We start from the raw sequence: 25,903 nt of genomic DNA, 5'->3' as shown, positions 1-25,903 counted from the left end.
CTCCTCCCTGCCCCGGCCCTTAGCCCAGGAAGTCGGTCTCTGCCGGTACTGCCTCTCTGGCGTTTGCCATCGATGCCTGCGGCGCTCGGGAAGGGAACATTCTGAGCGCTTTGCTGTCAAGTGCCGCCCGCTGGGAAGGGGAAACCTGCTGTCGCGCCCCCGCCCTCCCAGCGGCGCGACGGGGCGGGCAGGCCCCGCTCCGCACCCGCTGCGCTGCGCTGCGCCCCGCCGGGGGCCCCGCTCACGGCGGGAGGCGGCCGCGCCGCGGGGCTGCCCGTGCCCCGCCGGCCCGGGGGGAGCGGAGGGGGGAAGCGCCGCCTCCCCGCCGCCCTCCGCCGCTCCTGCCGCCACAGGCCCCTCCTCCCCTGCCCGCCCCGCCCGCCGCACACATGTGCCCGCACCCAGCGGCGGGGCGCGCCGTCGGGGCGGGCGGGCGCCGCCGCCTCCCCGGCACCGCTCACCGCGACAGCAGCGCACCGCGCCGCGCCGTGCCGCGCCGGGCGTCCCTCGGGCGCGGAGAGCCGGTGGCCGCGCTGACGCCGCTGCGCGCCATGGCCGTCGCCTACCTGCTGGGCAACGGCTCCGCGCCGCTCCTCGCCGGCGCCCTGGAGGCCCCCTTCGCCGCCAACGCCTCCGCCGCCGCCTGCCGCCCCGCCGCGCCGCCCTGCGCGGCCGCGCCGCCGGGCGCCTGGGGCAACGCCTCGGCGGCGGCGGGCTGGAACCGCTCCGAGCCCTGCGGCGGCGCCAACGGCAGCGCGGGCGGCGGCGGGCCCTGCGCGCCCGCGGGCGGCGGCCCCTCCGTGGTCACGGCCATCGCCATCATGGCCCTCTACTCCGTGGTCTGCGTCGTGGGGCTCTTCGGCAACTTCTTGGTCATGTATGTCATCGTCAGGTGAGTGCCGCCGCGCCCCGCCCCGCCCTGCCCTGCCCTGCCCTGCCCCGCTCCGCTCCGCTCCGCTCCGCAGCCCGCGGCCGCTGCCGTCGGGGCGGACGCCTCGCCGCGGGAGCCGGGCTGCGGGCCGGCCTCCCGACGGGGGATGCTGCGGTCCCTCTCCGGCAGGCAGCGCGCAAAGGGCCGCACTGGGGCGTGCGGAGGGGCTCCTGCCCCCGCGGGGAAGGGAAGGAGGCTTTTGAAGAAGCGCCGGAGCGGGTGATCGGGGAAGGGGAACTTGTGGTGGGGCCGTGAGGACCGGGCGGTCCGTCAGAAACCGCTGCGGGTCCGGGGGTGCTCCACAGACCCTCCGTGCTGCAGCACCTCTGCGAGCTGCTCTCGCCAACGAGGGCCGAAGCCCGCACCTGTCCGCGGAGGAGGGAGGATTTAAAGGGACTTTAGCCCCTGCCTCTGAGCGGCTGCGGGTACAGGGTCGCACACGGACACCCGGCACACATCCACGCGTCTTTCCCCCCACTTCTCCCAAACGCACAAGCAAAATGTAAATTGCATCGCGGCTAAACGCTTCTCTCTGCCCGGGCTTATAGATCCTCTGCCTCAAGTCTTGACGTATATTTTTATATTCATATACATTTATATATCTATAGATACACACATGCGTATGCACGTGTAGAAATACGCCAGGATCGCGGCCGCTATCCGTAATCCCGGCTTCCCGGCTGTGCTGCAGCACTTCGCAACTTTCTCGCCCGCAAGCCCACCCGGGCTTTTACAGGTCACTCACAAGTGTGTCTTTCACGCGTGAGAAATCCCATGCCCGTAAATCGGCGGCAAGCGGGTGAGAGCGAGAGCGAACCGGCTGCTTCGCCCGCCTGGGAGCGGGGCGGGCGGCTTCCGCGGGGGAACACTGCCACCTCCCGGGGCGGCGGGGCGGGACGGGGCTGCGTCCTCTTCCTTCGTGGGGAACGCAAGCTCCTCTTCCTTCGTGGCTGCTCGTCGGTTCCAAACCAAGCATCCGCTGAGCCCTGCGGAGCCCAGCGGGCGCTGCTGCGGGGCGTGCCCCTGGGGCGCGCTCCCTCCCTGCTGCCAGTGTCCCCAGGTCTAGGAAGCCTCCCTTTTCCTTTCGAACACTGTGTTTCCCGAGGAGTCGGGGGAGCAGCCGTCGGGCGTGGGTGCCGTGGGCGCAGGGAGCTGGGAGGCAGGAGCAGAGGTTGGCACCCGGCATCGCTTGCAGGCAGCGGCACGGGGCTGGCTTCATGGTGGGTGCAGCGCTGACAGTGCTAGATGTAGAAAGGCGGGGGTGAGGACAGCGCTCGAGGTAGGGTGCTGGGGCATGGCGGAGGACGATTCCTTCGGCATGCGTTGGGGATGTCGCTGCAAAGCCTGTGCAGCTCATAGACTTAATGGGAACACGGTGTGCATCAATGGTTCAAACTATAATACTTCAGAAACCTAATGGTTTTAACTATACTTTAGAGGCAGCATTTTAAATGTGCAGAGCTGGGGAGATTCTCTTCTGCCCCGTGGTTTTGGTCAGTCCGAGACTCGAGCTATCTGTGTGAAGATACAGCTGCAGAGAGGCTTCTGAACAGGAGCGTGACTGCAGTCGGCTGAGCAGTGTTGAATGCATTCCTCTGGGAGAAAAAGCAGATGCACAATGTAACAAACAGAGCCAGGATAGCTGTCAGCGGAGAAATATGCCACAGGTTTTCCCTGGAATTCTATATTTATACCAGGCATAACCCATACTGGGTTCATATTTCTTACACTAATTAATTGAATTACACTTGCACCACAAAGCCAAATTGAATGAGGCACTTGCATTTAGATTTCTATCTAAAGAGAGCACCTTTCCCTCGGATTACAGCTTAAAAACAAAAGCCAGAAGCAATAGGAAAAAGCAAAAATATTTTTTCATTTTACAGATGAAAACACAAATAAATTAAATGGCTTCTCCAAAACCATCCAGGAATTCTATGGCAAAGGCAGGACCGAACCCAGGTCTCCTGTGCAAGAACAGCTTATGGTACGACAGAGTTCATTCCCAAGTAGTATCATGCAGCTGTTTACCAATTTGGGATGAAAAAGAGTTTACATGTTAATGGTTGAATAGGATCTGTGGTTTAAGCAACATAAAAATGCATTTCCTTTCTGTGCTCTTCTATAGGTTTAGTATATCTGGACAGCAATAGGGAGCTTTTTGATTTATTTCCTGTTGCAAGATATACTAACATGACAGTATTCCCAATCATAAAATATGCATATATGAAATAGTGAGCATATGTGCTCACATTCATGTATCCTTGGATCCAGCTACATATAGGAGGCAAACCTTTCGCTGGATTGCATTTTGCATCATATAAAGCTCCCCTTCTTTATCTACCTTTCACACCATGCCTGCTCAGGAAGAACAAAACATTGAAGTTTGTATTAATTTTGAGGAGAATTGAGACTACTAGACATAAGATTTTAAAGTGATATTGGTACCTGGTTTGCCTTGAAAATACTAGGAGTTGGGAGGTAGGTGCTTAGATATTTGAAACTCTGTCTCTACTCACCTTTCAGAGTCCAGCCCCAGTGAAAGCAACGGTGACTTCATATTCAGTGTGCTGCATGCTAATATCTCATGCTCGGCTTCTTTAGAAATATTCTTATAAACATTCTTACAACTTTTCCACATGAAGCGGATGCATGGGTTTGGAGCCAGAGCCGTGCAACTGTTTGCCTGATGTGGAACTGTCACTGTCAGTCCATGATGCCACCCTGTTATCCCAGCTGGGGCACACAGGGGTCAGAAAGCAGACATGTCCAACAAGGAGTTAGAATTGTATTGTCATTACCAATACGAAAATCAGGCTCTTCATGCAAAGCAGGTCCATTGATTTCCAATTTATATGCGTGTTACTTTATAATTAATGCATTCTCATCCACCCTCCTCATTCTGCCAAGTGGTTCCTGTTCAGCTCAATACTTTCATCCTTGAATTAATATTTGCGTGTTACATCTGTAGTGTGTGAGGCTGAACCCCATGCTACTAACACTGAGCTGTTTCCTTTGTCAAGTACAAAAAAAAAGCCTTCTGAGTGACAGCAGTAATAGTCAGGTTTTACTGCCAGCCATCAATTTCCTGTAATCTGAAAAATCTGTAGATAATTTTTATTATCTATTTTCCTCATGCGCTTTGTATAAGTGTAAGTTACTAGTATGAACATAGTGGTGTTGTGGCCATGTCAACAGCACATGCTACGTCTAGCTGCTGCAGAGTACAACAAGACAGTGTACAATTAGTACCATGTGGTATTGAATTAATTTACACAGTAATCTATAGGCTTTTCCAGCTTTCTCATCAAGTCAGTGGGATATTAGTCACGCATTAGAGTGGGAAGAAGAATATGCCCTGTGATTAAGGCAATATGCTAGAAAGCTGTAATAGGTCATAGATGAAAATCTTGAGCGTTGCTGGTGTGGAAGAGAGGAGTAGCTCTCGGCGGCTCCAGTCCTCCGTGATGCCCAGTGCCCTGAGAGGACTGTAATTCCACCAACAGCCGCTGAAGTCACTCAAGTCAAGAGTGATTCCTTAATCGCTTTGCTGTTAATTTTGTCACATATCATAAACAAAGGGGCCTCAGGTTCTCCGTGATCCTTCGCAGGAGGAAGGAAATGTTTCATTAGAGTAAATGATTACTCTGCTTAAAAAAAAAAAAATAAATAAAACAGGGAAAGAAGTCCTCTCTGAAACAGATTTCTTTCTACGTTTCCCGAAACAGCCTCTTAATAGTGTTTTGAAAAAAAAGAGCTGTGACTGAAACATCATCTAATCTGGAAAGACTATGCAGTACTGAAAGCTCTGGTTACTTCAGCTCGGCTCACTCACACTTCAGGAAAACTGTTTTACTAAGCAGAACAGAATTTGGGGTGAAATTTCAATTGTAGAAAGAATTGATATCACCAGAGGAATAAATATTCTCACACATGTGCACAGAAAGGGAAAAGTGAGCGGTTTGGAAAGAGGTCATAACATATGAAGCGGAGAGTCTGTTTAGAGAAATAAACTGAAAATGATCACAAGCTTGAAAGTGGCTGAAGCGAAGCAAGTTTTTCTGAAAAACAGGGGTTCTTCTTTGCAAGGTGACATGGAGTTATGGATGCACCGTGAAAGAAGGCCTACAGCGTCTCTTGTAGCAGCATAGATCAGGGAAATTAGAAACCAAGAAATGCATAAAACTCATTCTTTTCTTTCCTGTCCACAGCCTCATGAACGTTTGGATGGCATTGCATGTGCGAATGTGTGTCCTGTCTATTCCACTGATTCCACTGGCTGCAAAGAAAAGGTTCCACCCCATTGCTAAGAGCTGTTAACTAAAGCCGCGGCAGCCTTAACCAGTCATGTCAGTTACGAATTGATACCGCTCACCAGCCCAAGTCAGAGAAGATCTGGGGCCAGAACTGAGGGACTCAGGTTGGGCAGGAACAGCACAGAAGCTGAGTTAAATGAGCAGCATAGTGAGGGGGTGACCCTCAGCATCCTGCATTACAGAAAGGCAGGCGTCCCTGTTTGCACGTTGTTTGTGGTAGAAGTTTACCACCCTCTGCTAGTGGGTAAATGTTTGACTAGCAAGGGGCTCCCCTCCCTCCCCCAAGATCAAGGGAAGCAGGCAGATAAAACGGCATGTATACCTTTATACTACCTTTTTTTTTTTAATTATATTGATACGGACATGGTCAAAATTTGGCCAGAAATACATTAGCCTACAACCTGGGGATAACGCCCATCTCCCTGAGAGAGCAGAGGTGCCTGCGGGGTGAGCGAGAGCTCTGCAGCCCCACACGCGTCTCCAGACCCTGTGCCACCCTGTGCCTGCCCCCCGTCTCAGCAAGCTCCCGCCCGCGGGACGGCACGCCTGCCCCAGGAGGGCAGACCCCCTGCTCTGCTAGCGGCTACCGCCGGGCACTTCTGGGCAGAAAACCTCTCCTCTCACTCAATTTCTCTTGAAAAAGCTGTTTTGATCCCACTGTATCATTTTGGTAATGGCTCCCATGAAAGATGATGTGAAATGCTTCCTGATTTTCTTTTTTTAATTTCCTTATAAAAACAAGTCAAATTGTACCAATTTTTCATGGATTCAGTAAAATTAGAAAATATTGTAAGCACATATTGTTTATATTATGTAATTATTAGCAAGCTAATGACTAATGAGCTAATTAGCTAATATAATCCTGAAGTACTGCTTTATTTCATTTCAACTTAAAGTATTTTTTCAAATCATCAGGCATAGCTTTTGCTGAACACTGTTGATAGGCTTTTATAATTTTTCTAGATCAAAAGGTGACATATTTACAAAAATCTCAAACATAACATGATGTAAGCCCAAATCACAGAATCATGGAATCGTATAGGTTGGAAAAGACCTTTAAGAACATCGAGTCCAACCGTAATGTCTCAGAATCATAGTCTAGCTTACTAACCTCTTTTCCAGCCATAGCCAGCAGCTGGTGTTCAGTCAAAGAGTGGAAGAAATAGGGGCATCACTGTATGAGAATCCTTCTAACAGTCTGTTAGACTGCAAAGAGACTTTCTGAGCTGCAGTTTGCATCAGCATTTATTCAGTAGCTTTTTGTGGACATTTCTAACGTGCAGCAGTCCCAAAAAGCTCCGAATCAAAAATAAGGTTGGAAATAAAAGGTCACAAATATTACCACTTCTAAACAAAGCTGCTTTGAAATAAATATTCTCTAAGGTAAAATTTCAGAATTCTGAAACATTTTTAAAGATTCTAAGTTGGTTATTTTTAAGCTTAGGTGTTCTAAGATGGATGTTGTAGAGATACCGATTAATGGACATTTTAAAAAAATTATTTATTTTCATTATGATGCCAAGTGAAAACAAGTTTTCAATCCTTGATGATTCTCTTCAAAATACAAATCCACTCATTATAACTATATTTTTTAAAAACCTGAAAGCAACTATTTTCTGAATTGCTGTGGTTAGCTGATCTCAAACAAAGTTCTTTTTATAACCATCTGTGCCTTCTTTCGTTTATACCATGAAGTTTGGGTTTATGGTATTATAAGTGGGGATGTTATCATTATCTTTTAAAGCCCCTGCTCCCTTTTGGAAGTTGGCTTTTAATGGTGTTCACTAGCAAGGAGTTCCACAGCTTAGCCCAGCTGTGTTAGGAAGCATTCTCATTCATCCGTGTAATGCTAAACACTTCTAAATTTTATTTATATTGCCCTTTGAATTTACGTGATGAAAAAAGGTAGGGATGACAGACCATAGCTAATCAAATAACTGTGAAAGACATGAAATACCATATTTTTTCCACCTTCTTACTGAGAAGTGTTCAATTATCAGCTATAAGATCTTGTATCTCAGATCAGGAATAACACTTCAAAACAAAAATGTTTGTGTAAAACAGAGCACCTCCTCCTCCTTGTGTTGTATGGAGCAATCCCAGCTGAGAGGTCTCTTTCTTGAGGGGGAACAGGGCAGGCAGTTAGGGTATCTTTTCCTGTTTTCCCCTTGCACCTCCAGCCCCAGGATGTGCTGCCTCTATAGGAGAATCACCCAGGAAGCCAGCTACCCAAATCCTTGTCATAAGGCGATGGTCTCGGTACCTTCCTTAGGGCCCCAGTTTCAGACGCAATCTCATCCTTGTCACAGGGAGACTAAATCCATGATTCCCGGTGCTTTTGATCCAGTCTTTTCAAAACACATAATCGTGCTCCTTCTTTCTGTCATGCCTGCCTCCACCATCGCCTGCTTTCCCCCATCACAGGGAAGTCTTCCTCCACGTTTATTCTCTCTCCAGTCCCTTTGTCTCACCTCTGTCACTCCTTTCCGGTTCACACTCGACAGCTTCACTACAAGATCCCAGTCTTTGGTATGCTAGAGACCATACCTTGTATATTTAGCATTACTTTGATCTGTACAGTCTATGGCGTTGCCTTGAGCCCCATGCTACCTCCCTGATACCCTCTGACCAGGGGTATGACCACTGCTGTTCCCCATCGCACCTTTGAGGATCTCGCATCTACTAGCGGTAAAACTGTCTTCAAAGGCTTCCCTGCCAGCTTCCCTGCTGAGCAGGGATGTTTCATGCACAGTCCTCACCTGAGGTCATCAGTCTACAAATCAGGAGGAGGGAACCAGCACCTGGAAACCAGAGAAAATAGCTGTTAACTTGTCCCCCCTAGAAAAATGTCACCGCAGTTATCATAGATAGTCAGTGGTTTTACTCTCAGCCACCCTTCCCTGAAGGCAGAGGGGAGAAAGTTAAGTTGAAGACACCGACAGTTTTCCTTTCCATGTCTTCCTAGCAAAGCAAAAACTTCAGCAGTAAGCACCTGCTGCTGCTGCTGGGTAACGGCAATATATTGGAGTTAGCCTTTTTAGCACCATTGATTTATTTCCGAGAGATGTGTTACACAATAACTGCGAAAGCAACCTTTACTGGAGACCCATATATGCCTCGCACCAGGCAAACAGAGACTCGGCTAAAGGTGGTTTAACAAACAGGCCAGATTAAGTCCTGGAATAATTGGCAGATAATTTTTCCCCCATTTAACTAGGCTGGAAGGGAGGAAGCATACCAGCAGATGACTGTTTGGGCATTGGAGCATACATATTACCGTAATTTGTTTTTTATCATTAAGCAGCTTTTTATGGTGTCTGGGAAAAGAAAAAGAAATGAGGGTAATAGGAGTTATAAGACATTGCAACATCTTAAATGTTTGTGTGGCAAGTTGATATGAATATATCTATAAAAACCTGTTCTTGGCTGGTTCCCCTCCCCTTTTTAGAAAAAAAGAAAGAATGCATCACATCAGCTTTATTTTATATGGATTTCTGCCAGGATATTTTGCGTATGCATGTAATTAAAAAAGGCATGAAAATAATAAGAAAGAATAAAATAGTTACCTGTTACGACTACTGTGGAGTTTGTGTGTTCTGTCTGAAGTAATCTCCTTGCTCGTTCATCCTCTCAGTCAGACATCAAGGGACAGGACCAGCCTTCCTCCCCAAAATAGCTATCTTTCCCAAAGAAAGAAGCTTGTTTTGTTTTCTCTGACGAGGGACTAAACTCACTGATTCAAACTAAATAGCAGAACGAGGGCCTCTATATGATGCCTTTCAGTAGCAAAAAAGCAGGAAGAGCCATAAAGAAAGCTGCAAGTGAATTTTAGCCCAAAGCCCAACACAATACTGTAATTAATTGAAAAAAGGATGAGTCAGATGCCCTCCCAACTCTCTTGGTGCCACATCATTCCCAAAAAGACGGCCACCGGAGTCTGAAGAAAGTTGACTCTGCCTAAAAGGCTTTCGTTTAGCTCTCCGTCTCCCAAAGCTGAGGTCTGAGAGAAGTCGCTAATTGGTTCAGAGTACAGGAGAAATGGCCCTGAGCCGGTGCTCCTCCGTGAGAAGTGGTGTGCTCTGCTTACTGCTCCTGCCTGGGTCCTCTGAGCAAATACCGGTGGATCTGCACATGCTTTGACGCTGCCGCGATGCAAGGAAAGGACAAGCTGGGAAGTCAAAGATGCTAGCGAGATAACCCGAGGGAAGTAGACTTCGGTGAAATTCTGGCTTAATTGAATTTGAGCTATGGAGGAGAATAAAGTGAAAAAGGAACTTGGCAGTGGGGAAACAAAGTATTAGGGAGAAAAGAGGTAGCAGCTGAAGCAACTACAGTCCAGCAGTTACCTGACCTATGTTCAGATCCACGTTCAGCACATAAATCCAAACTCCCTCAGAAAATGGAGATCCCCTTGCTGGTGTGTGAGGAAGGCTGCTCCAGCATAAGGTATGGCAAGGCCTTGCTGTGTTCCCGACCAAGTATGTCAAATGTGAAGGCCTTGCTATTTTAGATCTAGTACACTTCCTTACTATGTCATGCCTTGACATCTGAAGTGATGCTTAATATTCGTATGTTTTTTCATCTCTCTAAACCACCATCACTGGTCACAGCAGTGACCGGGTAGTGCTGTGCTGGGGGTCAGGATGCAAGGCTTTAACAGGAGCAAACAACCACTGCCTCTGTCTTTCATAAAGGCAGTAAAATCTGGTTCCCTTCCCCGGTTCAGCTTTCACCCCCAAACTCAGGATCAGTGCAGGAAGTAAGCGAATATGCTGCAAATTGCACAATTTCATTCTAACTAAGCGTGAACATTTTCTGCTATAATGATGTACCTGCTGGAGGGTTTTTTTTCAATTTGTTGTTTGTTTGTTTTCCCTGAGGGCTTATTATTTTTAATTTACATCCTTGTATATGATCTCTTCAGAAGAACATAAATCAAAAGGATGAGTAGATTGTTAACCACAGTATGGCACTTCCAATCTGGGTGGCCTGACCGCCTAATAACGTGTAAGGGTTGTACACAAATTTATGGTGCTTGTACCCAGAGCTTGAATTTAATGGCTTAAGGCATAAGCATTCCGAAGTACCCATGAATAGAAAAATCAAAGACTAAATCTTCAAGCTGAATAAATCATATGCTCCCAGACAGATAGGTTAGGCTCATCCAGAATATATATGACTTCTAAACTTTGATAGGCAACGGTCTGCCACAGCACACGTCACAACTGTGGCTGAGATACAGTACGGGTCTTTCACTCTATAGAGACCCACTACCATGCCAAGAAAGAAAAAAGACAGTAAGATAGGATGGCCATCAGTGAAGTCCATCATTTGAGACCCTTTAGCTCAAAGGTACTTTCCAGAATATGGCCTAGCTGAGAGACTTCATTTCAGTGTCAAACATACTAATTGGATTGGTAGACAGAAGAAATTTTTGAGGGTTTTTTCCAGACCGTCCTGAATATGACATGACCTTTGTCAAAGCTTTAAGGGCTCAATGAAAATTGGAAGTACCTGATATCTCAGGAAAGCATGCAAAAAATCCCTCTTTCTTACTGTTTCTGAGTTGCATATAAAAGATGCACCAGAACAGCCATGGAAATAAATGTTCATTTAATTGGTTCAACTAGGCATACTTCACATGTTTTAATCTTCCCACCCAAGGAGACCTCAACTAATCTAATGTATGCACATAGTGATTCTTCATTTGTTTAACAAGTCATTTATGCAAGAAGAACATTAATTTGAAACACTAACCTAGTGTCCTCCAGCATCAACAAGAGTTATGTCAGGTTGTCTGTATGCAAGACCTGATTGCTGCCTGTTGTTTCTTTCAGTAGCAAAACCATTTTCGTGAACGACTGCTTTCTGCAATGAATCTCCTGTAATTAAGCCAGTTTTTCATATATTTTGCAGTGAACTTAAACACAGATCAGTTGAAGCAGTCTTTGTCTCCAAATTAGCATTCTGTGGACAAAAGCTTGCATGCCTTTGTGTTGCTGAAAGTAGTTATTACCAATCATCGGCCAGCCCATTTCCTAAGTGCAAAAGACTGTTTCTGCTTTTCTCCTCACTGCTGTTATTCAGATAGGAGCAGTTTTCAAATTAATTTGTAATGGTATGCATTACTAAATTCATTGGGCTAAACGTGGACCCCCTCTCTGGCTTCTTTGCACCCGCCTAGTGGTACAAGGATGCTATAAAGCTGATCCGGCACAGAAGGGCTGCAGGGTCTGGCGGAGGGTACATTTCAACAGTCCACACGGATGTGAACGGCTTGTCCAAGAAGCGGTAGGGACAAGACTCAGGTGGCAGTGTACCAACTGTGTCTGTTAGGCTTAGATAAAGTGTGATGCAAACCAAAAAATGTCATTGTTTTTTAAGAAAATATATGGTCTTTGTGTTATTTGTTCTTTACTCTTTTGAGCCACGGAGGCTTAAAAGAAAAGACTCTTCAGAAATTTTTGGAGGTGGTAAGGTGGAGACTAAACCATCAGAGCGGGCAGGCCAGCAACAAGAGCTGTGGCACGTGCCTTGCAGAAAGAGAGAGAGGCACAAGCCGGCTCACCTCTCTCTTGTCGCATGACTGTGAGGTGGAAGGGACGGTGCTCATGGCTCCTGCTCAAGATGCTGTTACACGCTGTGCAATGGAGCTGGGGGTCTCTCTAGGTTAGTTTGGTGAACCTTTTATTTGGTTTGCAAACTACAAGTGGCCCATGGGCTGCCAGTTGAAGAGGTCATTTGAAGACTTTCTATTTATCCTTGAATGCTAGGAACTTAGTGACTATCTGAGTAGGATTCTCATGCTCTTCTCTATTGCTTTTTCTTATTCCAAGCAAATCCCAGTTGAGTGAAACTCTACAGCTCAGATCTTCAAACTTCAACTATATTTTAAAGCTTTGCTGGATTGAAGATAAAGGCAAGGCTGAGCTTTCCCTACAGAATTAGACAGACATAAAGTATATTCTTCCTGTTGTAAACCTGATCTATCATCTACTACTACCAACAAAAAAACGCTTCATAAACATAGATATTTTATGATACAAAAACTGCACTGAGGAGATAGAAAGGGCGTTACTAGTGAGTGTCAGTATTATAATGAGCACAATTTGAATATGTATCAAGACCAGTATTGAGCTAAATATTCACAAAAAAATTGAATCATCATGTTGCTCTATTATCTTTCATTGCAGAGTTGTAAAAATAAAAGTAATGTTGCCCAAAGCCAACTTCTGTCTTCACGTGCAATCTTGCTCATTGTCATGCAAAATTTAATATACTTACGTGTTTTAGATGCTGAAATTTCAATGTAATCTGAATACCAGCATTCAGATTTTCATGGGTTTGCATTTAAGACTCTTTCTTTACACATCTGTTCATTTTTAGATTATCTAGTGGCCTTGAATGAAACTGTGAAAACAGTATCTGTTAAAAGATTGCATTTATAAACACAATAGTTTTGTGTTTATAGTGTCATACAGATGTCCTGTAACTTCAATTATGTATAAAATCCAGTCCCTCTGAAGTATAGAAATCTCATCACATACACATCGATGTCTGGATGATGGAAATGTTTGTGCTGCTTGTTCAAATAGGTAGACTGATACCTTAGCAAAAGATATAATAACAGCTAAGATCAAGGCTTTGACGAGCTCCATTTTGAGGGACTGTTATTTTTCATGCTGTTAAAATTACTTTTAATCAGTTGCTTCAGTATTTGTTCGTACCAAAAAAATAATCCTGGGGACACTGATAATCTATTTATTTGGAAAAATACATGTTTAACAAAATGTACCTTTCAGAAATAAGCCCTTTATAAAGTTTGAAATATTCAGTACAGAGAAACACCCAAATCCCATAGAATTCACTGAAAGGGATATTGTGAATTTCAATAGGCTTTTGTTGATTAGGCAATTGTGGAGGTAAATACTTTCTATCACACAAAAGCTCTGCTTCCTTTCTTTGTAAGAACAGCGTGATTAGAAATATAAAGATTACAGAGTACATCAAGCCAAATCCTTCATTAATAGCCTATAGAGCCCATTAAACGAAATAAGTAAGAACTTTTAAGGTTAAACTGGCAATGAAAGCAAGATAACAAAACTGAAAATAGCATTTAAGAAGGATAAGGCCCATGCCAGTCCCAGTGAAGAAACTTTATTCCATTTATTCAGAGCTTTTCCCTGCCCATCCTCTGGCACGCTAACCTGAAAGTCACTGACATATTGGTTGATGTATTTATTTTTTTGCTGCATCAAGCATTGCCTTTAAATCGTAAGAATGGCTTTAATTACTGATAAAAAAACCCATTATCATTATCATCTGATGGTCTGCTTTCCAGACAGAACTTTGCCAGAATCATGTGTGATGGCAGCAGCACAGAGCAGCAGACCTAAGCGTGCTTTCTTGTCCAGCCATAAAGATGGGGCAGTCACCTCAGGGCTGAGTAGGGATCAGCAGCCTGGGTGAGGGTGCGGGATCCTCATGGACTTTCCTTGTCTGTGCAGAATGGAGAGCATTGCCCCTCCGCTGCTCTTGCTGCCTGAGCGGATCAGGCTGGAGCAGGCTGGATACGTCTGCTCACCATGCAATCAAACCTCCAGGTTAGCTCTCTGGACACAATCTTAGCTACTCCTGGATCTGTTGTCAGATCTATGGAGAAGACAATAATTTTTGATAAACAACAGGGGACATGGCAAAAAGAGGGCTTAGTACAACATTTTCATTCTGGGTAATAGTGAAGTCAATATAAAAATATTGCTGTGTTCATTCTCTGCAAGATTCTCCAGCAAATTGGCCAGAAAATATTTTCTCCTCCCTCCAAACTGTATTTAGAGCTGTAGCTTGTTGTGTAGCTCTCCCACACTGCAATCCTGTACATTTTTTTCTAAATAATTCCCAGCAGAGAGAGGCATGGATGCTTGCAGCATCTCTCTCTTCCTAAGTTAGTGTTACAATGTTGTTCTATAAATGGAGTGCTCCTGGAAGAAAAGTTTTTGGGGTATTTTCAGAATATAGGTTTTATTTAAAACTTAGAAGTATCATACTCACATCATACTTTCTCAAGACAGCAGTAAAGAAAGAGCTTGGATCTACTTGAAAATCTTTTTAAAAAAAAAAACCCTAAATTGAAATTAGGGTTGTTAGTGGCTCCTCATGCACAGTGCTAGAAAATGAGAGAACAAAGCCAGTACAAACTTCTTCAAATGTTCATCATAAAAGCTATCTAGATGCATTCAGCAAATAGTCGGCATTTCTCCAGACCCTACCAAAAAACATTCCAAATGTGTGTTCCCTACACAGCCCTGTCATCAAGGTTTTTTTGCAGCTGACTCGTGTTCTGAAGAGATCCAAGTCAGAGAGGGGAAAAAAACCCCATGAAATACTGTCTTTTACACTTTGTCTTCCCTGGCAGCTTGCCTGAAAGATCTTTTCAAATGGCTGTTCCTCTTGCAAATCACTCTATAAATTGTAAAATGTTTGATCAAACTGTACTTGTTACTTTGCAGAAACAGAAGGAAGTTTTATCAAAAGAGCAAGCCGTCTGACCCCCCAAAAGCCAGGCAGCCACAGTGACCAGCAACCTTGGCAGCAATCAGGACAGCAGGGCAGCGTGGCCAGAAACATTACTTAGAGCGAAACATTGATTGTACCACTGCAAAAGTATAGCATCCTCATAAAAAGTGGTTCTCAAGTGCTGCTCAGCTGACACAACGGACTTGAAACAGTGAAGGGCTCTTCAAAAATTTGATGAAACTAAGGAGGAATTTGGACTCTACCTTTGGCAATGCAAATACAAATTAAACCATAAAAAGCTCCCCCTCCTCAGCTGTGATTGAAGTGTGACATATTCAAAATTCAGGAAGTGTTTTTTGGGTTGTTAGCAGCACAGACTTAGGAAGAAGGGGGTGCAATGGAGGTTGAAGACCCTCCTGCCAAAACAGGCACTGTGGAGCAGAGCGAGCATTCCTGCCTCAAGCAACAGGGCTGCAGCATCCACCCGGGGTGGTGGTTCTATTGATACATTCAATGCATATGGTTAACAGCGTCTGTCTCCTCTGACTGAAGGAACATCTGTCCAACTTATATTGGACATTGAGATTAGTAAAGCAATGTAGTAACCATCTTTACACATTTTTTTAGCATTCTATAATTGTAAACAAATGAGAAAGCATAAAAGCCTGAGTTTCTAGACACAGTGGATTTGATAATTATACTAATCTTTTAGGCACTTATTCCCTAAGGAATTACGTCATTCCTACTCCACAACCTACAAATGAGTTCTCTATTTCTACAGACCATGGTTCTGATACTCGACATGATGTCAGCAGATACAGAAAATCTATCCATTTAGTACAGTGTCTGAAATGTACAAATACAATTTTTTTTCAGCTTCTCAATTCTTTAGCATCTATAATATTATTTCTTCTACGTGTATCCTTTCTCTCTGCACAAGTTAAATTAATCTTTCCTTCTTACACCCTTTAGCTAATGACTCACTGAACTGCAAACATTATTGTAGATAAACCATAGCAACGTCATTTGATTAAAAGCAGAAAAGATGATCTTTGACAGTATCTAGCGCATTATTTCACAGAAGTTTCTTACAGAGGGTGCACTGGACTCAAATTTGTTTAACATTGTCAGTTGTGGTCATTCACAAGCTTTGCTGATTTTTTTTCTAGGTACACGAAAATGAAGACGGCCACCAATATCTATATTTTCAATCTGGCATTGGCAGATGCCCTAGCAACAAGTACTCTGCCGTTCCAGAGTGTGAATTACTTGATGGGAACATGGCCATTTGGTACCATCCTTTGTAAGATCGTTATATCCATAGACTACTACAACATGTTCACCAGTATCTTTACACTCTGCACCATGAGCGTGGATCGCTACGTAGCTGTTTGCCACCCAGTCAAGGCCCTTGATTTCCGTACCCCCAGAAATGCCAAAATTATCAATATCTGCAACTGGATTCTTTCTTCTGCCATTGGCCTGCCAGTTATGTTCATGGCAACTACTAAATACAGGCATGGTAAGTCTGGCTTTCATTCCTAAATTGAGTATTTGAATGTTTAAACTCCTTTCTGCATTGTTTCACTTTATTGTAGAGGTGTTGAATTAACTTCTGACCTCCAACCTGTATAAAGCAGGTGTCAGTGCACATGGACCCCTTCAACAATTTTGCATCTGGCTGTAGTTGACTGCACACAGCACTGCACATGATCGGTCTTTTACAACAGGCAGCTCCAGCTCCTTCTGTGGGTCTGTGCGAGTCTTGCTGCCCCATGCAGTTACTGTAGTGTTTGGAAAAGCATCTGTGCCTGCCTGCCTTCTGCTGTGGGGCAGTTATGCACTGTCCTACAGCGCACAAGCCTGTGCTTTGCCCAGGATGTTCCCACTGAAGTTGGCAGTCATAGATATGTTGCACCTAGTCTGGCAGGACGTGATACAGAGCAGGGAGCACATTCTGGGTCACTGGTGCTCAAAGACCTTCCATGAAGCGACAGCATCTCAGCATAAATCCAAACCCTCCGTTGTGCACAGGTACCAAGTGTCATGTCATTCTCTTCCCCACTGCCCTGAAATGCACAAACTCTCAGCAGATTGTCCTGGTTTCAGCTGGGATAGAGTTAATTTTCTGCCTAGTAGCTGGTATAGTGCTGTGTTTTGGATTTAGTATGAGAATAATGTTGATAACACAGGGATGTTTTAGTTGTTGCTAAGCAGTGCTTACACTGGTCCAGGACATTTCAGCTTCCCCTGCTCTGCCGGGTGCACAAGAAGCTGGGAGGGGGCACAGCCAAGATCGTTGATCCAAACTGGCCAAAGGGCTATTCCATACCATACGACATCATGCTCAGCATATAAACTGGGGGGAGTTGGCCGGGGGCAGCGATCGCTGCTCGGGGACGGGCTGGGCATCGGTCAGCGGGTGGTGAGCAGTTGTATCACTTGTTTTTTCCTGGGTTTTGTTCCTCTCTCGCTCTCTTGTTGTCTTCCTCCTCATTACAATTTATTATTATTATTTTGTTCCCATTATTAAACTGTTCTTATCTCAGCCCACGAGTTTTCTTACTTTTGCTCTTCCGATTCTCTCCCCCATCCCACCGGGGGGGAGGATGAGCGAGCGGCTGCGTGGTACTTAATTGCCGACTGGGGCTAAACCACAACACAGATACAGTGGTTAAACCATCTTTCTTTTCACCAGGTTTTATACTGAAAGTGAAAATGAGTCAAAGTTTAAGCATTTATGACAATTCAGCTCTGTTTCTTGTCCAATATACATGCAATTCCAAGCAATGAAATGGAAAAGAAAATGTTACTTCAGTTTGGTTTTCCCAGCTCACACTTCATACATGTTTTGCAGCACTGTGTCCTATCAATGTTTGTGCTGATGACAGGTCACAGATTGCTTCATTTTACCTGTTTACTTAGTAAATCTTGATGTGTTTGCCTATGATATTTAACAAAAAAGATTTAAAGAAGAGCAAATGAAAAAAAGACCCACTTGTTCTTCTCTGCTGTTTTCTTTTTTCTCCAGGCTCTATTGACTGCACACTTACATTCTCCCACCCTGCGTGGTACTGGGAGAACCTCCTGAAAATCTGTGTGTTCATCTTTGCCTTCATCATGCCAGTCCTGATCATTACCGTGTGCTATGGGCTGATGATTTTACGCCTGAAGAGCGTTCGCATGTTATCCGGCTCCAAAGAGAAGGACAGGAACCTGCGGAGAATCACGAGGATGGTTCTTGTAGTGGTGGCCGTGTTTATTGTTTGCTGGACTCCCATCCACATTTATGTCATCATTAAAGCCCTGGTCAACATCCCAGAAACTACTTTCCAGACTGTCTCCTGGCACTTCTGTATTGCTCTAGGGTATACAAATAGCTGCCTTAATCCAGTCCTTTATGCATTTTTAGATGAGAATTTCAAAAGGTGTTTCAGAGAGTTCTGCATCCCCACTTCCTCAGCCATTGAGCAGCAAAACTCCACCCGAGTCCGACAAAACACTCGTGACCATGCTTCCACTGCCAACACTGTGGACAGGACTAACCATCAGGTATGACTAGCAGTGGAGATGTCATCTCTGGATCCAGGCCTCCCGCCTGGAGATGACATGTATTCTGAAGTTACAGTTTATACTGATTTGTAGCTATTTGAAGGTCCAGACACCTTCAGGGTTATATTTGAAACTCGTGTATGCATACACAGACACCCCAGTCCTGCATGGTGCTAGTTGTTCTCTCCACTAGTTGATGCTCAGAAGCTGAGGGCTTTCAAAGGTACCTTGCATGACTAGGTCCAGCGTGCATGCACATAGAAAGCACACAAAACAGTGTTTCATTTGCAGGATGTTTACAACAGGTGACTGCTTTAGAACTGGTTGGAGATTAATCACAGATTTCTCTATTCATACTCCTTGTCTGCTGATGGAGACAGGAGTGGGACAGAATATAGATCTCTTCTTCTCCCATCGCAACAGTCAGTAAAAAAGAGAAGAAACTGTGCTTGTACACTTTTGATTAATGTACAAAGAAGGCCTACCTGGCCTTGTTTGTCCTGGAAGACATGCAAGAAGCAGACAAAGGCTTGTCTACATGCAGTTCTTGTATCAGATAATTATCTGTGTTGGCTAAGGTGGGTTTTGAGATAGAGATATATATACACATATATATATACATATATAAAAAAATATATATACACACATGTTAAGGAGTATTGTATTGTGCCATTTCGCCAATTAAGGTATACTGAGAATATACCTTTTCCATGTACAAAAAGCTTTTGAGAAGTAGAGATTTTATGGCACAGCAGATACGAAGAGAAAGATTTTTTATTATTATTATTCAGGCTATTTTTGCTTAGCTTTTGCAAAGAAGCTCTTTTGTTACATGTTCAACATCTCTCTTCCTGTGATTAGTCCTGAGAATTTCCAATCCCCATCCCTTAGTGAACATCAAGCAAAACATGAAAGCAGATCTTAACATTCATGAAAGTAACTCAAGCACATCACAAGCACTAGAAAAAGTTTGAGTAGTCTCTGTAATTCATTAAAAAGAACAAAAGACACGAGCCTAGTTCATTCCTTGCCACATCACCTTTCAGCAATATACTTGGGTTGCTCCTGCACCAGTTCCTCACTGCTGCCCCTTCATCCACAAGCTAGCTGCCTCCTCGAGGTGCAGAAGTCAATGGCTTCTTGTGAAAGCAGTTGCATACCTGCCACCCAGCTGCTGCCAGAAAGCCCAAACCAGAACATTGCCATCTCCAAAGAGACAAAATGGTAATTGCACCAGAAAAGAGGAGGGAGAAGCTTTATTAAGCATCTACATTTGGTGGTGGTGTTCACCAGCATCTGATTCATACATGCCAAACTGTTGCGTGTGAAATCAGTTAGCACCTGCTCAGTCTTACGCACACTTTGGTGGTGGAGCAGGACTGCCAAACTTGGCATAGGTGTGTACATCTATGTATGTATATACGTGTAGTATTTACTAGGTGTAGCGAAAATTTATTAGACAGATTCAGCTGTTAATAATGCACTTGTAACCCTCAGTGCAGTCAATTTTGTGCATGTGTCTGACAACAGGGTTGTATCTATATCTAGTACAATTCCAGCTTTTTACAGTGCAGTGTGTATGCACACATTTTTTACATTTAGTTATGTACCTTTATGTAATTTGTAGGAGAGGTGTAGCCTTCTAAACTTCTGCCCTTAGCAAAGATTAATGTGTGGTACTGCCCAGAGGCTGAGTGAAATAAAGTCTATTTCCCTGGGCACTGAGCAAACACAGAATAGAAGATGATCCTTCCCACAAAGATCCTTCAACCCACACCAACAAGGGAGAGAGCCAGCTGAGCCAGGGATGGACCAAGCAAGTGAAGTGAGCTTTATAGTGGCAATAAGGAGGAGGCTAGTCTCATATTTGGGTTCTTTGCTGATTGGGTTTTTTTTTTCCATTCAGGGAATAGTGATGAAATTAGTTAAGAAGAGATAAAGCACATGTAAAGAGAAGTGAAGGGGAAGACACTGAAGGGAAAGGGAGGTGAGAGGAAGAGTGCAGAGGCGAAAAGGGAACGTCAGGAATGAGGTCCGAGTGAGGCAATAAGGAAGGAAACTGAAGCAAAGAGCCAATAAGCATGGAACAAAAAAGGTGTATGCAGAGCTGTAAGAAATTGTCTGACTACCCAGCTTTGACTACTTTGGTAGCTCTTTGTATCAACTAGCCATCAGTTTTCCCCCGGGCCAGGGAGAAGAAGACAACATTTGGAAGCTCATGTCCTCATAGATGGATGGATAGGTCTCTTGCATGGTCTGGTATTTGAAAGAATTTGAAGGGGCCATAAATGGGCCCAATTTCACTTCCCTCACCACCATGCCTGCAGTCCTTGCTTTGGCAGCTGCCACTGCTGCCACTGGTTTATTTCTGCCAGATGTGCTCACTGGATGCTGACCTGAGCCTTCTCACTGCTGCGCTCCCTGGAGTACAGCACACCAGCTATCGGGTGCAGGCTTTCTCACTCTCCACAACGTCTATAGAATACATTCACACCAAGCCATGTTCAAACCTGAATATTAAACTTCATTCATTTTTTTTCTCCAGCAAACATTTCTGTAAGAGACAACATTTTTGTTGTCTGCTACTATCAGAATGACAGAAAAGGTTGTAGACAATCTACACTAAAAAGGTTATCTGGGATAGTACTTACAAGTGGAACATCTAATATTTTTACTATTATTATTATTATTATTTTTTAAACAGAGAAAACCCTAGGGTGAATGCAGCCTTTGCTGTCAGAAAAGAAAAAAGAAAGAAAAAAAATAAGGAAAAAAACCCCAAACCAACCACTGCTTGCTCAAACAGTGAGCTTTTGTAAATTCTATTGACAGGGCATTCTTTTCACAGGTAAGTGCTTTCTGTACAAGAAAGTCTAGCTAGTGTATCTGTATTGATCTAAGTATACTGACAAGCTCTTTCTTGTATAGACGAGGCCTTGGAGAGCATTCGGTATGAATTCTACTTGCAAGGCTGTATAGTACTTGGCACACTTCACATCATTTCCAAAGAAACAGATGTTCTACAAGTTGCTTTTTTTGCCAAGTGAGAATTCTTTACTCCTGCTAAAGTTAATGAGAACTGCAAGCACTCAATCACTCAACAGCTTAGGGCCTCATACTCTTAAAACACTTAAAAATAAGCATTCACTGGTGGAAGGAACAACTGTGTTTTCTATCAGTGCAAAAGCAGTAACAGGAAACATCATAAATATTCATATTATCCTGAGTTAAGATACTGGCCTTTGGCTTACTCTATGGCTCTTTAGCATTACCAAAAAGATCTAGATTAAGAGTTTGATTATTGTTTTATCAGCATTGACAAAAAGTGGAAGAGCAGAAGTTCAAAACTCCTCCAGAAATGCAGCTTCTGTCAAATGTACAGAGTAGCATCCGATCCGTAACACTGCTGGTGTGAGCATTTATGGAAATGGTACATGCTCACTGGAGCAACATAGTATTAGTACTAATACAGAAAAGACTGCCTAATCAGGCATGCAAAAACGGGAAGAGTTGGAAGACTGAGATGTTTCATGTCTGTGGGGGATGTGTCCTGTGTTACACTCAACTAACTCCTGTGGTAAAATGCATAGGTTACATTTGTTCCAAAGTGAGCTTAAAGGCTTGGCTCACTGTAATTTTCAGGGAGGCATATGCAATCTTATAAGTGCATTTGCATGAAGAGTTAAAACGAGAGTAGGAGTGATGGAATCCTGGCAAAATTGCTTGCAAAGCAAAACTGCTTACTTTGAACTTTTCTCCGTATGACCCAATATAGGTAGGGAACGGTAATAAAGGACCAAATACGAGCTTTTGCAAATGGCTGAGGTTTTTTGATGTCATTGACATTAACCTGATTCATAACAAAGACCTTTGTTATTCATAACAAAGACCAAGTATTTTGAAATAGCTTTTAGTTCAGATGCAGAGACTCTGCATTAAGTTATCTCCGAGACTAAAAAAAGTTTGAATATTTTTTAAAATTTAAAATTCATTGATAATTCTTTTTTCCTGAAAACTGTGTTTTCCAAATACCTTTTATTTTTGTTAATATCTATCTGTTAGTAATAAAAAATCCTAAATACTTAGGAAAATGGATTATTAATAATTACAGAAATCTGAGAAATTTAATTTGTTTCAGTGAGTTAGTTTCTTTGTGACCCATTTAAGTTTTTATAGCAGCCTCACCTGAATGTATCCAAGCAACTAAGCAAATTATGTATAGGCACATTTTCAGGACTATTTAGTTATCCTATGTAACTATTTTTTTGTATTTTTAGCTTCTGGTGCTTTCTGATGCTTAACCACTGAAGTGTCTAAATGCCATAATGGAAGCTGCAAATCCTCCTCATATGCTGAAAATGAAGCCTCAGATATGTTCAGTAACCAGAAGCTCTGGTATTTGTGCTCAGCCCTGAAAGCTTTGCCCTTATTGCTTGGATTGGCAGCCACGTGTAGAAATAAAAAGGATACTGGATTAAAGAAAACCTATTTTTAAGTTGAAACAAGGAAAAACTGAAAGCTAGTTTCATTTTGATTAAATAAATGAACAAAGGACTTTCTTACATTTTAATTTTCCCAGTGCTATATGACAGATTGCAAACAAATATGGGGAATGCTGGTGAGTCCTATGCAGAAACATGAGAAAAGCTGAGCAGATTCTGTAACTCCAAACCTTGGTATATTCACGTCTACCTGTATTAATAGAGAATGGCCTTTCTGTGTATTTTTAGAAAATGGACATATCTCCTTTGTAAATAATACTGTATTTCAACAGTAATTATAAAATATGGATTTCTTATAAAGCTCATTTCTGGCAAGATAATGACATCTATGAAAAGCTTGTCTAAATTCAAGCTTTTGTAGCTGATTTGCACTGACATGGGCCCTTTGTGAATCTTCTAGGTAGCAGAGAAAACAGAATGTGTTTGTCAGACCATTTCATGAAGGAAACAAGAATAAACTATGCTATGAGGACCAGAACTAATTACATGGCTTCTAAGGTTGCCTGTGTTTGTGGCATTCCTTAAACTGTGAATTAGAATAAATGGGGAGCAAAATATTTCAATTTTTTCCTTAATAAATTCGAAAAAGAAAACTAAAACTGCAAATCCAAAAGTTAGCCAATCTACTGATGTGAGCACAGAATGTATCATCTAAAATACCAACTCCCCTGCAATTAGAAGTTGGTAAAAAAATACAAAAGAAATGCTCCTGTTTTATCTAATCTATGAAGATAAGTGAATATGGACTTCGAAATTCCTTTCTGGATCTAGACTTCTCCAAAAGACAGGGACATTCACATTTAGGATCAGGTCAGTTTCTAGCCAAAAGGAGCTGAGGAGAAATATTCCCAATACAGAATAAAGAAAGTACCTAAATATAGCATGTTAAATTGAACAAGCATTTGAGTTACGTTGTGGTCTTGGAGAAATTTATCTCCAAATCAGAAGTTCTAACAGACTGCGCTCTGCTGAACGTGCTTGGAAAGCAATGCAGTTAGAAAATGCCCTTTCCTTCTCCCTGCCCCAAAATCCTTAGCCATGTCCCATTACTTTTAGAGGAGCACGTTCCCTCCCATCTCAGCCAGGCTCCATCTGTGACTCTACTTTCCATACCGTAAACCCTTTATTCACGGTGTCTCCCACCCTGTTTTCAACAGGTTCTAGTGCTGCAGGACAACATTTGCTGGGCAGTAAAAAGGGTTGCAGACTTTCAGGACGTGCTGTGCAGTAAGGAGATTTTCTTGATGAAAACATCTGTAGGGCTATTGTGCCTGTTTGCAAATAGGACTTAACATGGAGTCTGTGGACACACAGGGCTGAGAGGCTGTTGGGTTTGTTGCTGATGTAAGTCCATCTCACACGGAATTTAAACTAGACTTTAACTGCAAATCCAAAAGTTAGCCAATCTACTGATGTGAGCACAGAACGTGTCATCTAAAATACTAACTCCCCTGCAATTGCTACAAAAGGAATACAGGGAGGGAGCAAAGTCCTTCCATACTTGTGAAATTCATAGAGAGTTCCCCTCTAGAAGGAGAACAACTGGTATGAAATATATTCTAATTCTAATTCAAATTTCAGAGCTACTAATGTTTCTTTGTCTTTGAAGGTCAGACATGAAACTTTTCCGGGATCATTTCCTCTGCCTTTGTTGCTTCATGGCAAAGGCATATTCTTGCCTTAGTCTCTGGGCTACCTGTTTAGCTTTATACGGCAGGACAGTAGCTGCAAATGAGAAGTAAACTCCTCTTAAAAAAAAAAAAACCACACACGCAAACACACACAGAAACTTGTGGGTGGGTAGAAATCAAGTAATTGTTCATTGTATTTGCAATTTCTTTCCTTTCAGTTGGAACTTCAAGAAGCTGAAACTACTCCACTGCCGTGACAGGGTCTCCTGCCGCATAGCTCTCAAAGCAATTGCACGCCAGTGCCACAGTGTGTCTGGGCAGTATGCTATGGGAATGTGTAGGATACACTTTCCCTCAAAAAAATACCACAGAGGAAAGTGCCTGCTTTTCCAGTCTGTCAAAAATTGCTTCTGCAGCACTTCTACATTGCGCATAACAGAAGCATGAAACTTAACAGCAAGCAGAGCCGAGAGATACGGGGGCTTGCCAGGCTCCGGTGTTCAAAACAGTCATGTTTACCAGGAATACATACCTTAGTTTAAAACAAAGCTACTGTACCTGTAGCAATCTGACATGCTCTTGACAAGTTACAGTGGTGGTAAACAGGCTGGAAACAAAAAGTCAAAGGCTAGACAACTATACTTTGAAAAATGAAGGTGAGCTTTTAATGATGGGAAATAATGGGAAATTAAGTTGTAATACTGTTGGGTACTCGATTTAGTCTTAAAATTTATTTGTAAAGGTGTTTTTTGTGCAGGTTATTTGTGTGCCGAGGTCTCACAGGATCATCTAGAACAACACATTTGCAGTTCAAGAGGTCTTCTCTTACAAGGATTGCATGTTCCACAGTTTCAAAGGGAAAATATTTATTTCAGTGCTCACTTAACAAAAAACAAAACTCCAAGCTTCACCTTCCGCTTCTGTTTCTCACATAAAAAATAGACTTTAAAATCAAAACCATGAGCTATCACTTCTTCTAAAAGAGATGAGCAAATGAAAGTATTCCATGTTGTTAATGATTGTCAAATGATCCCCAAAACAGCATAGACTCTATTAACATAAATAACTATGTGAATAGAAATCTAGCTGTAAGCCTGTCACAGTTAGCACAGGCTGATGATGACTTCTCTTTCAAGTAGTTTCTCAAATTTCAGCTGCCCTGTCAGCAACGTTTTGAACTTGTAAGTCATTGACAGTCCCTATGTGAAGTGCTTGGAGCAGTTAATGCATTAGACCTTTTTTATTTAAAAAAAAAAAAGTTACATTTTGCTAGACATCTATTTTTTCTTACCCAAACCCATAATATGTTTGCTTTTCTAACTAACGTAATACAGTCTGCATCTCCATTTTGTATTAGCTGCTAAAACACATTAAGATTTATGAAAGAAACATTGTACTGAAGTAAATGCCACCTTAGCTGTTTTCTAGTATGGAAGATAGAAATATCCATGTAGA

General features: G+C 43.3%; 1 protein-coding gene across 1 annotated transcript; it reads left to right on the top strand.

The window, feature by feature from the left end:
- Window positions 1-514: 514 nt before the first annotated feature.
- OPRM1 (opioid receptor mu 1) lies at window positions 515-25,357 on the top strand. The gene is made up of 4 exons (XM_075498960.1): window positions 515-892; window positions 15,933-16,285; window positions 17,795-18,315; window positions 24,667-25,357. Exons 1-4 carry the CDS (start codon window positions 552-554, stop codon window positions 24,703-24,705), a joined length of 1,254 nt encoding a protein of 417 aa, XP_075355075.1. The 5' UTR covers window positions 515-551; the 3' UTR covers window positions 24,706-25,357.
- Window positions 25,358-25,903: the final 546 nt, after the last annotated feature.

Source organism: Mycteria americana, chromosome 3 (assembly GCF_035582795.1).
Source record: "Mycteria americana isolate JAX WOST 10 ecotype Jacksonville Zoo and Gardens chromosome 3, USCA_MyAme_1.0, whole genome shotgun sequence".
NCBI classification, from domain to species: Eukaryota; Metazoa; Chordata; class Aves; order Ciconiiformes; family Ciconiidae; genus Mycteria; species Mycteria americana.
Note: the sequence above shows the minus strand (reverse complement) of the source record. Positions and strands in the feature narration are given on the sequence as shown.

Coding starts and splice junctions, on each gene's coding strand:
- OPRM1 (XM_075498960.1), top strand. CDS start 552: ATGGCCGTCGCCTACCTGCTGGGCAACGGCTCCGCGCCGCTCCTCGCC. Junction 893..15,932: donor GTCATGTATGTCATCGTCAG/GTGAGTGCCGCC, acceptor TTTTTTTTCTAG/GTACACGAAAATGAAGACGG. Junction 18,316..24,666: donor TGGACAGGACTAACCATCAG/GTATGACTAGCA, acceptor CTTTCCTTTCAG/TTGGAACTTCAAGAAGCTGA.